The sequence below is a fragment of the Camelina sativa genome, chromosome 13 (genome assembly GCF_000633955.1).
Source record: "Camelina sativa cultivar DH55 chromosome 13, Cs, whole genome shotgun sequence".
In the NCBI taxonomy this organism is placed as follows: Eukaryota; Viridiplantae; Streptophyta; class Magnoliopsida; order Brassicales; family Brassicaceae; genus Camelina; species Camelina sativa.
In genome coordinates, this window is record NC_025697.1 from 19,257,501 (window position 1) to 19,276,107 (window position 18,607).

General features: G+C 34.9%; 2 protein-coding genes across 2 annotated transcripts; both read right to left on the reverse strand.

Moving 5' to 3' along the window:
• On the reverse strand, positions 5,209 to 5,492 carry LOC109128419 (protein RALF-like 28). The gene has a single exon (XM_019234673.1). It carries the CDS (start codon positions 5,468 to 5,470, stop codon positions 5,210 to 5,212), a length of 261 nt encoding a protein of 86 aa, XP_019090218.1. The 5' UTR covers positions 5,471 to 5,492; the 3' UTR covers position 5,209.
• LOC104738381 lies at positions 14,646 to 16,925 on the reverse strand. Its single transcript, XM_019234592.1, has 4 exons — positions 15,368 to 16,925; positions 15,067 to 15,271; positions 14,816 to 14,988; positions 14,646 to 14,716 (listed from the first exon to the last, which is right to left on the reverse strand). Exons 1-4 carry the CDS (start codon positions 16,923 to 16,925, stop codon positions 14,646 to 14,648), a joined length of 2,007 nt encoding a protein of 668 aa, XP_019090137.1.

Below are 18,607 nucleotides of genomic sequence, written 5' to 3' on the forward strand. Positions count from 1 at the left end.
CTTTTTTTTTTTTTTTTGAACAAAGCTCTATGTACCTTACCTGCCTGAATTTCTAATGAATCTTTAATACAATCATGACTAACTTACCAATACATCCATGCGCAGACACTATCAATCAACGACTGCTGGACTGGACCAAACGGTACAATATCATCAAACGGATTACTCGAGGGATCCTAAATCTTCATTGAGATTCACGACTCACATTCATACACTACGACCTGAAAGCAAGCAAGATCCTTCTAGATGCTGATATGAACCCCAAAATTGCGGACTTTGGCATGACCAAGTTTTCACGATGGAGCAACAATCAAGTCGCGACCTGCTTCTCGTATCTCTTCTTGAACCTTGCCTTCATTCTCGCCTATGGCTCCCTAGTCTGCTCCTCGGACTCCCAATTCTGTTAATCTACTCAATCACAGTCCCATATATAGGACCCTCATCAAAGGAACCTTCTTCTTCCGAAGTTCATTGACTCTCCTCTCGAGAACCCTCAACGGTCTCGCCTCTAAAACCATGGTGGGCTGAAGATCCTTAGTAATCTTAGCAAACAACTGATCATCCTCGTGAAGACACTTCCTCAGCATCGACACGTGAAACACCTTATGGAACGCACATATAACATCAGGAAACTCCAGCTTATATGCCACTGGCCCCACCTGCTCAACCACTCTGAGAGGAGCCAAGTACCTTGGACTCTGGTGTAGTACTTTTATCAAATAAATTATTGAACTTCAGTTTGCAATGATCAACACACTAGGAATAAAGAGTTTGGAGGAAGGGAAACATGCACCAAGAGTTGGGTCTTCATTCAACTTACTATCTTAATTATCATATAGTTTCAAGAATAATTAATACTTGGCTTTGTGACCAAGTTTCTTGTCTCTATATAAACAAATGTAATCTCATTTGAGAAATAAATCAATCCAAGAAATCTTTTATCTTTTATTTGAGAGCGGTAAACTCCTTTGTTATTTCTCCTTGGTGGGTTACATTAAAGAGTTTTCGGTATATCAAGTGATTATGCAGTACTTGACGTTACCATTCATTAGTTAAAGATTGAAGAGTTGTTACAAGAAAGTCTAGGGCACAAGGATTTTTGGGATTCGTCTCACGCCTTGTCATATATCCCCACGTAGCTTCTATCTAAAGTTTCACCGCCTTGCTTTATTTGGTTTGTTTTCAGAGAATTTGGGGCATAATGATTTTTGACTACATCTCACGCCATATCATCCAGCTTCATGAACCTTCAAAGTTTAATGATTATTAGTCTACCTACCTTAGAGCGTCGATTCCTTGGGAGGATCAGGTCACCGAGTAGCAGAAGTTATACATGTGAACGCTCCTGCACTAGTGCCACCGGTCTCCACAATCGAGTACACCCACGGCGTTGGCTTGATCCGTACTGGGGTGTACTCGATTGCAGCGTCGCTACTTCCATCTACTGCAAGTCTACAACTTGGGACAACAAAGCTTCATATGCATTGTCTCCATGTCTACTCGTCTCCCTGTATTCGCCCGCTGCTCCGTCACTGCCCGCTGCTCGACCCTATGCGGACAGTTGGCCACCTTGTGGTCCATGCTACCACACCCGTAGCACCCGTCGCCTCCCACTTCCTCTTGGTTTCCTGTTCAGGCTTGCCGCCTTTCCTAGAACCTCCAGGATGATGAGCCCTCCTAGGCTGAACCACTGGACTCACTATCACTACATGTGCACGGATATCCTCCTCGATCACAACTACAATCACAACTAGCTCGACTCTCAAAGCATAACTCCGCCCTCTGCAGTGGACACTTAAGCCATCCCAAAGGGCCCTCATGAACCTCTGAACATGTGTTTCCTCACACTCCATCGCCCGACCCCCATAAATCGGAGGCTGACGGAACTCTACGTCCAGCTCCCGCACAGTACGAATCCCCCGAGATAACTCTAGGAACGACACCTCCAACCGTTCTAGTGCCTCACGAGGAGAGTACTTGTGGTTGAACTCCTCCACGAAATCAACCCATAAAATCTCCCTCTACACTCTCCTGGCAGCCACTAACCACCACCACAAGTGGGCATCATCTCCTAGGTAGTGGACTCCTATGTCCACCCGAAATTCCTCTGGACACCTGAGAGACTGGAAGTTTCGTTCCACTCTCGTCCTCCATGAATCAGCAGCAGTAGGGTCGGTACCACCCAAGAAATGCACTGTACCGATCCTCCTCATCTCAGTAAACATGCTGACATACCGAGAATGAACTTCTGCACCCGCAGCCACTGGCTGCTGCACCTCTGCCATCACAGGCGGCACTACCAAAGCCTGCGCAGGTACCACAGCTGGTAACCGCTCCAATAACCACACCAACAAGTCTGCAATGCGGTCCTCTCGACCAGTGGCTCCACCTGCTGTAACTCCTACACCCGAAAGCCCAGCACCACCAGCTAACCCGGCACCGACATCACCCCCACCGGCTCCTACGGTCCCATCGGTACTACAAACCACAGCCACTGATCCCTCCTGAAACGTCTGTGACTCATTGACGCCCTGAGCTGACACACTCTCGTCCACGATATCACTAACCGCTGGACCTCTGTCAACACCACGACCACGCACGCATCCACGTTTGTGTCGGTCGACACCCATCCTTTTGGCAGGCGGCTGATACTTGTTTTCCTGGTTTGTTTTTGGTTGTTTGTTGTTTGTTTAACATTGGAATCTCAGTTGCTTGTTTATGTATCCCAATCAATGGGTAGGATTGCCTTACTGAGTGTTTATGACAATACTCATGCATCTCAATTTGTGTTTGCGGTACGAGTAAAGGAAAAGTGTGATCGTGGAATCAAGGCGATGAAGAGGAGGATGTTCTAGTGGATCGATTGGTTGTTGTTTGGCTCCTGTTAGGTTGCTAGAGTTGAGTCTTTAGAATGTTGTCTAGGATTGCTGGTTCTTGACTTATGTTTGTTTGGTTTATTGTTTTAGTGGTTATGAAATTAATACTGGTTATTTGGTTATTGACTAATTCATGGGTTGAATTTTTGGTTATTTTGGAGGTTTGGTTTGAATGTGGTTAGGTGGTTAGTAACTATGAGATCACTAGATTATTATTATTATATTTAAAAAAACCGGATTAGATCGTTTTAGTGTTGACCGACACCACCTCCTAGTGTCAACTGACACTACCTCCTGATGTCAACCGACACTTTCCCTCGTCCCCGAAATCCTAGCACCGACACTCGCCAAGTCTCCGCGCCGTCATCTACTTGGTGTCGACCAACATCCACCTGGTGTCGATCAACACTGACTCTGCCTACGCAATATGCTTGAGCCGAGAGTCGAATCACCGCTTCTCTCTACCTCCAAACCGTCCAAACTCAACCAAAAGCCACAAGAAGCCATAGGAACCATGTAGCCATCATAACAAGCAAGAAAACACCACAAACAATATAAAACAAGCAAAACAAAGAAAATCTCAGGCTTATATCATCTATTGGCCTGCACTCATCTCTTTACCAGAAGATTCTGACCAGCAATTGAAGAAAGCACACTCCTAGCAAGCTTCCCACACAATCCTAGCCTCAGATATCTCGAGAACAACTAGAAAACTCCAGCAATCTCCCAAACTCTCAAGAACTTCTCCTTTCTCACTAAAACACTCGGGAAATGGCAAACAACACTCTCTACCACGACCTAGGTTGACTTCCCCCTTTAAGGATTTTACCTAAACCAAACTGAACCAAATTGACAATTTAAATCAATCCGGTCAAAACGGAAAATGGTGGTGTCGTTCGACACTCACCTTCTTGTCGATCGACACTCATCCTAAAAAAAATTATAATTTGGTTCACGGATATAACAGTTGGTATCTTGCGTTGTTTGTATTAAATTATGTTAGTATATTAGTGAACTAGGTTTTACCCCGTGGTACACCACGGGTCTTTTATTTTGTTGATATGATACTGTAATAGTTTAGTGGTGCTTGTAGTCGATGGTGAGTTGCATCTATATATATCCTATTAACGGGTGTAGATAAGTTTTGTATAAACTCTTGATTCGCAAATTGAGAATATACATTTTATGATTTGGTTAGTTATGATTTATGAATGAATGATATGACATATTCTTATTTTGATTCTCAATTGATATTATTGGATTAATAATGCATTTAAAGCTAATAAGAACTTAGCAAATATGTAATAGTTTATTAAACACAAATTAAATATTTTCTAAGATGTATTCATCTAAATTAGTTGTTATATTATCGGGATGTGATTACAGAATTTGTGTTATCAATTCTTTTTGTCAAACTAAGCACTAAAAATTCGGCATGTAAATTAGATCTTTCCTAAGATACAATGGGCATTAATTGACATTAATTGGATGTAAATAAGTACGCTATAGATTAAAAGCCGGCCCAAAATATTCGGTAATCTTAAGGAGAATCCAGATAATTGAATCTGTTATAATTTTAGTTAAAAATCTGATCTGAAGTTGGCAAAAAACCAAAAAGTGATGACACCCTATTGTACTTCAAAAATGTATTTCGAGCTCTATATGTGGATATGCTTGTTTGGTTATAAATATTCTAAGAAAATTTTAAAATATATATCCGTTTATAAAAATCCAAATCACATCATATGCTGAAAAAAATCTAAAATTTTATTAACTTTATGTATTAAATAGTAATTAAAATAATCAAATATAAGATTAAATAAAAGTGCAAGGAGAATTATATTTTAATCTAACTTATTGATTTAAATTAGGTAGATAGTTTTTAGGAAATTAATAATATCAAATAAAGAAATGATTGTGTTTGGTTGCAATGATTGTAGAGAATTTAATTGAGACTTGTTTGGATACAAAGATAAGAGAGAATGACACAAAAATATACTTCAAAAATGTTAAGATAGATATGAGATTAGTACAGAATTATTATTATTATATATATATATATATATTTAAATAAGTCGAATCGTTTTAGTTTGGTATAACATTATCACTTGTAACTGATATTTGAAAATTTTATTGTTTTGTTGTATGATATAGGAAATAAAGACACAAAGAATATTTCTTTCATCAGTCGTAAAATATAATGGGAAATTGATTTAAAATAACTTTGTTAAACAAAAGCAATAACCAATAATTTTTTTTTTTATGATTCAAAGGGTTTGGTTACATTTTTAATCAATAGACGTTGTTCGTATTATTATTATTGTTTTTCGCTACTACATTTTTTTAGGAACTGGTGGAGGTGAAGGTTGACGACGACATCTGTGTATCAAATCACATCCTCGATGGTACGGACTCATATGCTGAGCGGGTGGACATTTGCCATGAGGCCCATGACTACATCCTCGTTGGCGATCACGTCCTATCGCTGGATAGCTAATATATTTTGCAACTGCTACGTTTATGTTACTTATAACCACAAATGCTATGAATATGGCAACGAGCATGAACCTTTGTGTTCCTTTCGAAATGCCCATGATGATGACTTGTGTGTGTGTGTTTTTGTTTTCTTATAGAAAAGATGTATATAAAAAGGGATTCACTTTGTGATATTTATAGTGAATACAAATTTTAGAAGACAAATCCATCATATATATCAAAAAAGATACCATAATGAAAGAAATTTAGGTCAATCTTTAGATCCATTGTTTCGTGAGAATATCAAAGAAGGAAGAATATATAAATTTGATAGATGCCAAAATAGTATTTTCAAGTTTATATATTCTTCATTCTTTGATATCTTTCTACATAAACTTGATTATGTTCTATTTTTTATTGTATGTAGAAAGATATCAAAGAAGGAAGAATATATAAACTTGACAGACGCTAAAATAGTTTAATTTTATAACTGGTAGTTTACTTCTATATCCATACTATATTAGGTGTAATATTTATCTGCAAAAGAAAAAACAAATTTTTGTTATAGTTATCTGCAAAATTAGTGATGAGGTGTCATATTAGTTTGTTGACTCTACTAACGACAATACATCCTCATGAAATTTTGTTGGTATACTAAAACAAGGGTTATATTACTAACTATTTTTTTAAAAATATAGTCATAATCAAAAGAGTTAGAAAAATATAATCATTAGCTAATGTCTATTAGAGATAAAAAAATATCAAAACACCTATCCAATAAAAGATATATAGAAATGTAGCAAAGTATTGTAATTTGTGAAAAACAATATTGTTTAACAAAAGTATTATATCAACCCGATCAATTTTTTTTTAATTTAATAACACTAATTCAACTAGTGATACTACATCTACTAGCCGCCTAACCACAATTAAACTACCAGAGAAATATAACCAGCAGATACCATTAAAACAATAACGAAAAATTAATAAATCCATAATTTAATAGCAATAACAAACCACTAACAGAATCATAAAACATCAAACCAACAACCTAACAAAGTTCTAATGACCCAACTCTAACAATCTAATAGAAGTCAGACCACATCAATAAGCCACTAGAACATCCTACTTTTCATCGCCTTAATTTCATGATCACACTTTGCCTTTACCTGCACCACAACACATATGAGATGCGTGAGTATTTTATAAACACTCCGTGAGACAATCCTCCCATCTACTGGAGTATACACACAAGCAATTGAGATAACATTAACCATCAAAAAACAATCAAAAACAAACAACAAACCAGGACCAATGCATCGACCGACACCAACTGGAGTTGCATCAACCAACGCAAATAGGACTGGGCATATTACCCTGAACTCGAAACCCATACCCGAACCCGACCCGAAGTAGGGGGTTTGGGTAGTGTGTAAAACCTGATCGGGTTCAGTACCTTTGAGGTTCGGATACCCAATCAGGTTCGGGTAATATCCGAACCTGAATGTCCACCCGAACTAATCTGAATTAAATGTAAAAATATGCATCTAAAGGGATTTGAACCCATTGCCTTTTGCCATTTAAGAGTGTATCTTTAACCATTTTGCCATCTTAGTTTCTTTGTCATAATGTGAAACGTTAAATATTTATATAGATACAAGTGTTCTAAAATTTATAAAAAATAAAAAGTTAGTTTTTTTTTTTTTTGTTCATGATTTGTTTGAGTTCGGGTATACCGGAATCACCCGAACCCGAACGGATAATACCCGAACCCGACCCGATAGTATAAAAAATTCGAACGGGTTTTATATGTCTAAACCCGAAAACCCGAACCCGAATGCCCAGGGCTAGACGCAAACCTGCATCGACCGATGCAAGATCACATGCATCTACCGACACTAACACTGCATTGACTGATGCATGCTCGACATTGCACGAAATCCTTAATTGCTTCGATCGACGCCTTCACATAGCATCAACCGATGCTCCTAGGTCAAACCGCGCCGTCATCGCATTGCATTGACTGACGCACAAAGTGCATCGATCAACGCACTTGCCGAGCATCATCTTCCCTGAAGCTCCTCGCCGGATCTCCGTCTCTAAACCACCAAAACACAACCCAATGCCACAAAGAAGCCAATCAAAGCCTCAAGTGATCCAATAACGTTCTAACAAGCCAAGGAATCAACCACATAACATATAAACACGAAAATCAGAGGAATCTCAAGCTTCGATAAGCCATGGTCCTGCACTCACTTTTGCCAACGAAGATTCTGACTCAAAACCGACAGATCTACACTCCTATCAAGCTCCTACAATGATCCCAACTACAGTTCTCCACAGGAAAAGCCAGAAAAGCACAAATACTCACAAGAACGCTTTAGCACTTCTTCCTCTCTTCTCTCTTTCTCAAAAACGGCCAAACTCGGCATGAGCTTCTCCTTTTATACACGACCCTAAGGGTTTTCCTAACCCATTAAGCAACATTTAAATTAACTCGCTTCACGATAATCTAGCCTTGCATCGTTTGATGCAACACGCACATCACAAAACATGATTCCAATTAGCGGATGTTATATATGCAATCTTTAAATAATAGCGTGTAATACAAAGAAATTTGGTATTAAACAAAAGCAAATAATTTCGGAGATTTCATGAGAGAACGATTTTGGAAAAAATTTTTGGATTAGATAGCATACAAACTAAATATTTAATTATGTTAATCAAATTTTGTTCTCGAGAGGTTCTGTTTATTTTATTATGCGTCAAAAACATGAAGGAACACAGATTAAATTAAAGTTTACATATTAATTTAATATTAGATTTTAACCCGCGGTATAGCGTGGGATTATGTTATTTTTATAATTTATTTTATATAACTTACTAAAAAATATTATGTTGAATCAAATATTTATTTTTAAAAGTTGAAAAATATATCTATATAGATATATAGCAAGTTTTTTATAATAATATTGAGATGTTTGTAATTTATTTGCTTTATCTATATACAAGTTATTATTTTCGTTTGGAATTTAATTAATATAAATTCCTTTATCTTGGAATTGAATCAATCGAAATTAGTTGTTGTGAAAGTAAACATCTGTTAATATGTATAATACACTTTGTAGTTCATATAATATTATTTAATTTTTATTCACAAATTCTCAATTTGAAATTAGTTAGTTTTCCCTAGAGCCTATTAGTTATTAAAATAAAATTAATTAGTTTTTTATATGAGTGTGATGGAGCGGATTAGTGTTGGTTTATAACTCTTTTTATATAAGATTAAGTTTTAAGATATTTTTCTTGTATTTTTTAACCAACCCGCAAAAATATATAAGTGTACCCCATCACATACTTATGATTATTTTTTGTCTAGGTTTGGACCCGTGGATAAATAAAAATTTCAATAAAATATTGTTACTTTTTTAGTATTGTGCATATGTTAAATTGCTACAATCTGTATTTACACAAATTTAGTTTTATTATCATAAAGTTAGTAGCATTGTTGATATTACTCATATAGGACTAAATTTGATTTACTCAATATTTATATTGTGTAACAGGATATATTTGTATTTTTTTTTTAGTAAAAAACATTTATAATTATGAGATTAACTCTATAAATGACACATCTATTTTTTTGAGGTACACCGCAGGATATGTAAGTTATATGATATATTTATAATTCATATAAAGTTTAAATATTTATAAATCTTATAAAGTTTAAAAATTTATAATCCGTAAACATTATTATTATATTTTAACCCACAGTGTAAACATTTATTTTTTGGAATTCACATTTTTTTGGAATTTACAGATTTTGTTGGAGTTTATTAATAATTATTAAGATTGCATAATACCAATTTTTATTAAATCAGTTTAATTGTGCATGCCCTATATTGGTATTGTTAAAAAAAATAGTAATATGAAGATTTTATCTATGTTGAAATATGAGATTAATGATATTTTATTTTTTTAGTAATATTGTTTCAAACCCATCTTGTATTACACTCTCTCGGGTTGTTGACTTTGTTTTCTCCAATAGATCTTATTATTTATAAGGTAACTGTTTCTTGTATGATCTAATGTAAAATATGAAGAAAAAAAAAGTTAAACAGACTTGTTAAATCTGCTTGAGGAATTGTTTTCCAAATAGACTTGTGTAATTTGTAAGGAGTTGTTTTTACAAATTGCTTAAAGTGTTGGTCTTCTTTTTATATATTTTATCACTTAATCCCCTATATTCAAATCAAACACTAATCACGTTGATGATCTACACACAAGAATATGTATATATTACCAAAATTAATTAGTTACATAATCACAATCTACTGAAAAAAAGAGGATAATGACATTAAGAAGCGAAACATATATATTGCTCTAACTAAAAAATATACTTATAAGGAAAAAAAGAGAGTGAAATATTTAGCGGTATGAATACTTTTGCATCATCACAAATTGACAATCGATCTTATCATATAAAATGGTTTGAATCTGTTCCACGACACTTCTCTGAGATCTCTTTTTCAAAAAAAAAAAAAGCTCTTATCGGAAGCAGATTCAAACAATTGACGGTATTGGAAGGAAGAGACTGATGATTGATGTTGTTGGTGGTGCTAACTTGTGATTAAGGACCAATTATTTATAGGCAATTGATTATGTTTATTTTTTTCACCTCTTAATACACAGCATATTTAATTAGTTACCAGGTAATTAGGGATTAAATATTGCATAAGATTTATTTTTAGAGAATATGCCAAATTTATGTGATTTGATATTTTTATCAGCCATTAATTTGTTTCTGTTTTCGAATTTGTTTCTATTTTAAAATTAAATGTGGTGAGTAATTAAAGACATACAAAATCGAATATATCTGATTTATAGGTTTCACATAACTTTATATATTGAAATCGATTATTGCATATATATGGTAGAGATTCTTGGGATGATTGACTTAACTTTTTGTTGCTAAATATGTGAAAACATAATAAATGTCAATGACATAGGATTGTAAATAGTTTAGAATTTCAAGGTTGTTTCAAAAAGTTGCTGTGAAAATGTTAATATAGATTTTTAAAAATCCTCCATTATATTTTCGAATTCAAAAACATAATTCTAGTTTAATTTTATATTTATAGCGCACATTGGACAACCTCTTCTAGTTACATATACATAGTTGGGTTATATTAATTTATATACCCAAGTAAATGGAAAATTAAAAATATACCAATCATTTATGTATTGTTAGTTATCTAACATCAACTTGTATAAGTTTGAAAAATATACCCTTTCACATATAACAAATTATTTAGGGAATAAAGTAGATACTTTTCCGCATATAAAGTAGATATCGAATATATTATTCACCAAATACACAAGTAAAATTAAACAAGTTATGAGTTAAATGAATGAAACGAACCGACTCAGTTTTTTTTTAATATAATATTAAATTAGTGAGTGATCTCATACTCACTAAAATCCTAACGACATTCAAATCAAAAAGCAGAAATAACCAACATTAAACCATCAATTGTCCGACAATAATTTAATAAATTAAATAACCAATAATAAATACACCAACAATGTCATGAAGCATCAAACCATCAACCTAGCAATATTTCAATGACTCAACTCGTGCAACCTAACAGAAGTCAGACAACACATCAACGAGTAACTAGAAAATCGTTTTCTTTATTTCCTTGATTCTACGATCACACTTTGCCTTTACCTGAACCGCCAACAACAATTGAAGTGCATGAGTATTGTCATAAACACTCGGTGATGAAGGGCGGAAGCTATAACAAGAGAGACGGAGCGGCGTTTGGACGGATAAGATGCTAGTTGAGCAAAGGTGGAGCGTTGCTCTGTTTTGGTGTGAGAAAAACAGAGTAACAAGAGAGAGAGAGTAGACGATGGTGATGATAAGACGTGGAGAAGAAAAGAGATAGAGTTGGGATCTCTTCCAGGAATCGATCTCAACAAGGGTTGTGCAAGTCCTCCTTGCAGGGCTCTAAGACAAGCTCTTTTGGGTAGTTAAAGACTACCTCTTTTTTGGTTTTTTTCTTTTATCAATTTCAAAAGCAAGTTGTCCTAGAATGGAGTCCACAATCTCTAATTATAAAGATGTAGATTAACATAAACGAAACCTCAAAGCAAAGAGAATATTCTTCTCCCATAAAGAAATAGAAAACTAATATAAAGCCTAATTGGAAAATAAGTACATATAAAAACCGACACCACTGTAACTTGTTGGAAAAGCAACTCAACACCAAATCCCAACTACTGGGCTATACACACAAGCAATTGAGAATTTAATGTTCAATAAACAACAAAAACCACAATCAAACCAGGAAAAGCAAGTATCAGCCCACTTGAAAAGGTTGGTGTCGACGGACACCCACATGGTGTCGATTAACATTGCCATCTGGCGAAGGTTGGTGTCGACTGATACCTGCTCGACATTTCTCGAAAACCCTGGTTGTGTCGATCGACACCTCCACATGGTGTCGACAGACACTCATTAGAGCCCTTGAGCCGTCCAATCCTCTTCCCGCTGAGCCTCCTTTCTTCTTGGTCCACATAGACAAAATGTAGGACTGGTGCCAACAGTTAATCACGGAAGAAAGGAGCCTTCTTTCGTTTCTCGACGGTGAAGTAAGACCAAGCCCATAAGCTTATTATCCTAGGTCAGAACTAGTTGATAGGATCCCCTTTTACGCCCCCATGTCCCTCTCGTGTGGCGGCAGGGGGGCTTAAAAAGGAAAGAGAGAGATGGGATTGCACTGGTGTTGACCGACACCGATGCCGAGCATCGTTTTCCAGCTATCTCTAACGCAGATCTCCATCTCCAAACCTCCAATTCGGCCAAGGCTCTCCTTGAAGTCACATAAGGCTATAGGGAGCACGAAATAACCACAAGCCAGCAATGAAATCAATTAATAATTCACAAAACACAGAAAACAGAGAATTCTCAAGCTTGGATCAGCCATGGTCATGCACTCACCTCTTTAGCAGAAAGTTTCTGACCAAAAATCGACGAACCAATACCACATCAAGATTCCAACACGTTCGTAGCCCCAGATCACCACTCCACATAAACATCTCTAAAAAATGGCCAAGAACTCTCCAAAACTCTCCAAGACTCACCCGCACTTCTTCTTCTCTCTATTTCTCTCAGGAAACGACAAAAGAGGATGATACCGACGACCGTGGTCGATTTCCAGACTTTAATACCTCGATTTAGGGTTTCTCTTATACCAAACCGTTCCAATTCAATGATTTAAAATAAATCGGTCAAACCAAAAATTGATTCCTTAGTATCGATCGACACTAATCCCAAAACTCCAAAAATTAGCTTGTGGATGTTACAATGAATATCTATTAAGTTACCATGATAACAAAATATATATACAAATATGTTTGTAAATATATCATGTTAAATCATATTGTATCACAAAAGTTATGATTTATACGATGAAATTATATTTACCATGTTAAGTCATATACTATATCACATATATATATATATATATGTAAAGACGAATTACATATACTAAACACTACTATATGTGGAAGTCCTGTTGGCCCAGTGGTTGGCCTAGGGTTCATTTCCCGCCAATTGTTTTGAAATTTATACCTTTAAAATACCTTATAAAAAAACTTACAAAAACCTTGTAAACGCTTTTAAAAAATATTTAAAAAGTTTTTAAAAGGTGTTTAAATATTTTAAAATGGTTTTTATAAGGTTTTTATAAGCCATTTAAAAAGTTTTTACAAGGTTTTATAAGGTTTTTAATTAAATCGTATAAAACCTTATAAAAACCTTGTAATGTGTTACATGTACTTATAACCTGCTAATATACTTAAAACTCAGTATAATATATATTATTGAGTAATTAATCATTTATACAAATATTTCATCTGTTCTTCTTTCCTTTACTCTCAAATATTTTCCTCCAAACATAAGTAAGAAAAAGAAAGAGAAAAATTATAGTATGGACAAAAGAGTCCAAATCTATTGAACAAGACCTGAGAAAATTACTAATTTAGGGTATAGAGATAACTAGTTTATCAATATTCTGTGCATTCCCTATATATTCACAGTAAAATATTTGAGAAAAATGCTGAGGTGTTGTTGGTAGAGAGCTCCAGACACTTTTTAGCAATTTACCCCGATTTAGTAATACTATTTACAACACATGTCATTATATATTTTAACCAAAAAATAATAATATTAATTTTGTTTTCCACGTGAACTATACTTTGTTATCGTATACTTTTAAAAACTTTTGAAATCTAGCGTCTAATATTAGTAAAAATAGTTATTCATCGAAGAATATTCATCAAATAATATACCAAATCAAACACTAAAAAAAAGAAATGAGTGTAACAAAAAATCAGCAAATTAAAATACCAATTTGAACTTAATAGTACTCATATCTTTAAATTTTATGAAAATGTATATTGCACTTCTTAAAAATTCCAAAATTTTAACCACAGATAAGACATGTTGCCAACTTGCCATAAATAATAACATTTTATCAATAATCTCTCTACTAAGTTAAAACTTTTTTTACGTTCAAAGATTTCACAGATGAGATGTATTTTTACACTAAATAAACGAATTTTTTTTTTTTTTAAATTACCACATTATGATACACAAATGGATATTAGTTAGATTGTAATTTTACTCATAATTATTTTATTTAAATTGATGTATTATGCACATAATCCGAGTTGTTACCTACATTTTAAACTAGAAACACTTTTTGAACCTATTAGAATAAGGATAATTAATTCACACATAAAGGTATAACCTCACCTGTATTTAATATTTAGTTTTTTTTGGTCTGTATATATATGAAATAAAGACATAGAGAACACATCAATAAAAATTATTTATTTCATCAGTTGTAAAATATAATAGGAATATATCTAGAATAACTTTTATTTTTATTCATTACAGAGCCGGCCCAAACCATAGGTTGATGAAGCATGTGGTTCCGGCCAGTTTTAATTATAAGCAATGTTTTGAAACCCGACCCGGATCGTGAACCGGACTAGCTCTCGGGTCACCGGGTCATTGGGTCAACCGGTTCGACCACGGGTCAATTGAATAAAATATATTTAATATATTTATATAAAATAAATATTTTTGAAAATATTATAAAAAAAAGGATATCATGCTTAACAAAGTATGAAGTTTAATAATAGTAATAAAATGATTAAAACTTTTAAATCCAAATAAGAAAAATAAAGAACACTAATTAAACATCTCCAAATTCACTACAACTAATTTTGGTTATCTCCACCATCATTTCCTTCATACTCTTCAGGTGGCATAGTGAAGTCTTCGTCAAAATCTAAAACATTAAAAAATTACATAGTTTAGTCAATGTAACATATAGAGTAATACAACTAAAATAAAATTCTAAGAATTTAATCAACAATTTAGAAGTTACCATTAGAATTTTCAGGGTTCATCTCTTCATGATCTTTAGGATATTCTTCAGCAAGAGCATTTTCTAATTCATCAAGTTCAAGTTCACCTGCTTCTTCTTCTTCGATAATCCAAAACTCTGTCTTATCAATAGATTCGTAGTCAACAGGATCATATGATCTTTTTTTCTTTGACCTGTACATTAAAGAAACATGTAACATGGTACAAACTAAATAAGCTAAATAAAAGATAAAAAATTATAGTGACACTCACCTATGTTGCAGACGTAGATTGTAGTGCACAAAAACAAGATCATTAAGTCTTTGATGCTCTAGTCTATTCCTCTTCTTGGTATGAATCCTCTCAAATACAGACCAATTGCGCTCACATCCAGATGAAGAAGCGGTTTGACTAAGAATTCTTATTGCTAACTTTTGCAAATTAGGAGCATCAAAACCAAAATATCTCCACCATTCATCTAAATATCCATAAAATTAGATCAGATTACTATATAGCACAAAATGCAAGTCAAATTTATGTGGACCAAAAAAAAAAATAATGTTGTATAAGATACCTGGCTGAGACGTTTTGCTGCAAGATAGAGCCATAGGGCGAGAAAAGCTGCCTTCACGTTCTCTATACATCTTAAGCTCTTGAAACAGCTTTGTTTTACTATTCTCTGTTTGTTTCTCAAATAAATTCATCAATCCACTCATAACCTCAGGCTTGTCAGAAAATGTAGGATCATAGATGAAAGCTGGGTTCAAATAGTATGCTGCAGCATGAAGATCATGACGCAACATACGATCCCATCTCCTATCAATGATGTTCGTATAAGGCTTGTAGAGAGGGCGTTTTCCTTGGAACACCTGTTTAATGCCTAATCTTGCTCGATACATCCCTTCATACACATATGGCAACGAAGGCTTCTCATCAGCATCACAAATGCGTAACAAACGGATGATAGGAGTCATAATCTTGACTATTATCAAGCAGTCATTCCACATTCGCTCATCCAAGATAATCAATTTAGCTTCCTTTGCTTTAGATGTTTTGAAAAGCTGCTTAAGTTCATGATCAGTACTTGTAACCAAAGCTTGTAGATCTTCTTTATGTTGATGGAGACTTTGTAGAGCAATGAAATTTGTAGCAAAACGTGTCTCTCCAGGACGAATGATCTCTTTCCAACCTGGTCTTTTTCTGACCCAATTCAAAGTCGACTTATGATTGTAAACAAAGATGGTTACCTTAGACATACGATGCACTAAATTGTGAACAAAAGGGAGTTTCACAACATCTTCCAGAATCAGATTGATACAATGAGCTGCACATGGAGACCAAGCAATGGTGGGAAACTTTTCAACAAGAAGCTTTCCTGCAGCTTTGTAGTTGGGTGCACTATCAGTCACAAAATGAACCACATTATCTGAACCGATCATACCCACAAGTTCAGCAAACAAGTTGCATAAATTCTCAGCACTTGCATAGATATCAGAAGCATCAACTGACTTGAGAAATGTAATTCCTTTAGGACAATAAACTAAGAAATTAATCAGCGGCCTTTGTCTTGTGTCCTTCCATCCATCTGCCATAAGAGTACATCCAGTACTACTCCATGTACTTCTAAACTTATCAATGATCAAAGAAACTTGTACCTTAGCATCTCGCAACAATCCAACACGCAGAGCATGGTATGAAGGGCCTACATATCCATGACCCATACTTGCTACCTTACTCATCATAGGCTGAAAAAGTGGAGAATTCACAGCATTCATCGGAATACAAGCATCATAAAACCACAATGCAACAGACATATCCACATCATGTATTATCTCTTTACTCTGCAAACACGCTTTGATAGTAGGTTGAGTCTGATCACGCACACCTCTTTTAAAGTATTCATGTAGATCAATTCCTTGTTTCCTCCTCTTTTGACTTGGGCCAACATCGATATCATCTCCATCAACATCATGAATTTCAGGACCGTCTAAGTTTGTATCATCCAAAACAATATTTTTCTTCTTCTTGCTCTCAATTTCTTTCAGTGCGTTCATTATCTTAAATCGCACATCTGCAGTAATCTTCGAACACGCATCTGTATCCCCTTTCACGCCAGCAAGATGGTGTTTCATCCTATTAATTCCACCTCCTTTTTTTTTTTGTGACAAAAGGTACATTCCATAATCGTTTTTCCTCTTGCGTCTTTTGATTGAATGACATACGACCAAGCAATATCACTTTTTCCTCGGACTAAACAATTTGCAGCTGCTATTTCTTCATAGTTTTCATCTTCCTCTGTTACCATTTCCTGTTAAATTCACAACATAGAAAGAGAAAAAAAAATACAGATTTGAGACATATGGACAGGATCATGATCGTTTGCTAATATATATTTATATATATGCAAGCATCAGGATGAATAATTATGACACAGGAACACCTAACGACTAACGTATTATATGTGAAAAAGCAGAGTAGTCACGATTAAAGCAGAGTACCACGAGAAAAGCAGAGTAGCCACGAGAGTTGGAAAAAATTATACTAATATTCAAAATCAATTGAACACATGATCATCAAAAATAAAATGGAATTGTTTTTTTTGTATATTACTCTATTACAGAAAATACATTATATATATAGGGATACAATATTAGGGTTTACGTTTTATATTTATGGGCCGATAATGGGCATCCATATAACAATATATTCATTCATAACACTCCCTCCCTTAGATGACCATTATAAAAATGTAGTCCCAAATGCTGCCTCGTTAAAAACCATACCAGAAAATCCTAGTGGGAAAAACGTTAAGAGAAAAATAGTGCATCACGCTTACTCCCCCTCTTGAATACATCACTTGAAATCTTCAAAATGACGCAATTCAATATAATGAACTAACTTCTTTGTAACACTCCGACCGCCACCACTCAGTGGGTCCCATGTCCTACCCAGTCTATGGGCCCACTTTCCTTAATGGGCCTCACGTCCTCTCACTAAGCCCGTGAGCCTATCCATATTCGACGACCGGTTTGCTACGTCCGGGAGGTTTTAAATACTTGTTACCGTCCCTACAAATCACCACACAATCTTTCCCTGTGTTTTGTCCTTACTCGCACTGTTCCGACAGTCGCTTCCCAAAAGGTCACCCATCCTGAGACTACTCTAGCATAAGCGCGCTTAACTCTGGAGTTCTCTCAGGACCCTTGACCGAAAAGATAAGTGCACTTTGGTAACATAGGTGGACAAATAAATTATTTTAAACCTCTCGGCAAGTCTCTGAAACCGGGTTGTCACATTCTTGAAGTAGTGGTTGAAGACGCTTTGGTAAATGGTTCGCTGAATCTTCACTTGAACAAATTTGTACGACATGTATATCACCGTACATCACCATTCTTCTGCAGGCTGTTGGTCTCTTAGATGACTCATCTTGATCATTATCTTCATCTCTCACGATCTCATCAATGTATGTCAAAGACTTTGAAGGTGATAGTCTTTCACCTTTGGAATCATAATATTCCTTTTCAGGTGTTTATCTTTCGCATGTTCTTTTGTTGTCTCATTAAAAACTTTTCATGGAAAAACTCAATGGGATAAAAACCATGATAACGAAAAAAGAGTACAACCTTGATTATGATCATTTCCCCCCCCCCCCCCCCCCCNCCCCCCCTAAAAGCATCATCTTTAGGTTATGCATTATGATCATATATATCATAAATGATCTGTTATAGACAGCGCTTTCAGGTACAAACTAATATGATCATCATATATCTTACTAGGTCATCGAACTTTAATTCATTTGAATCCCTTTCGTATA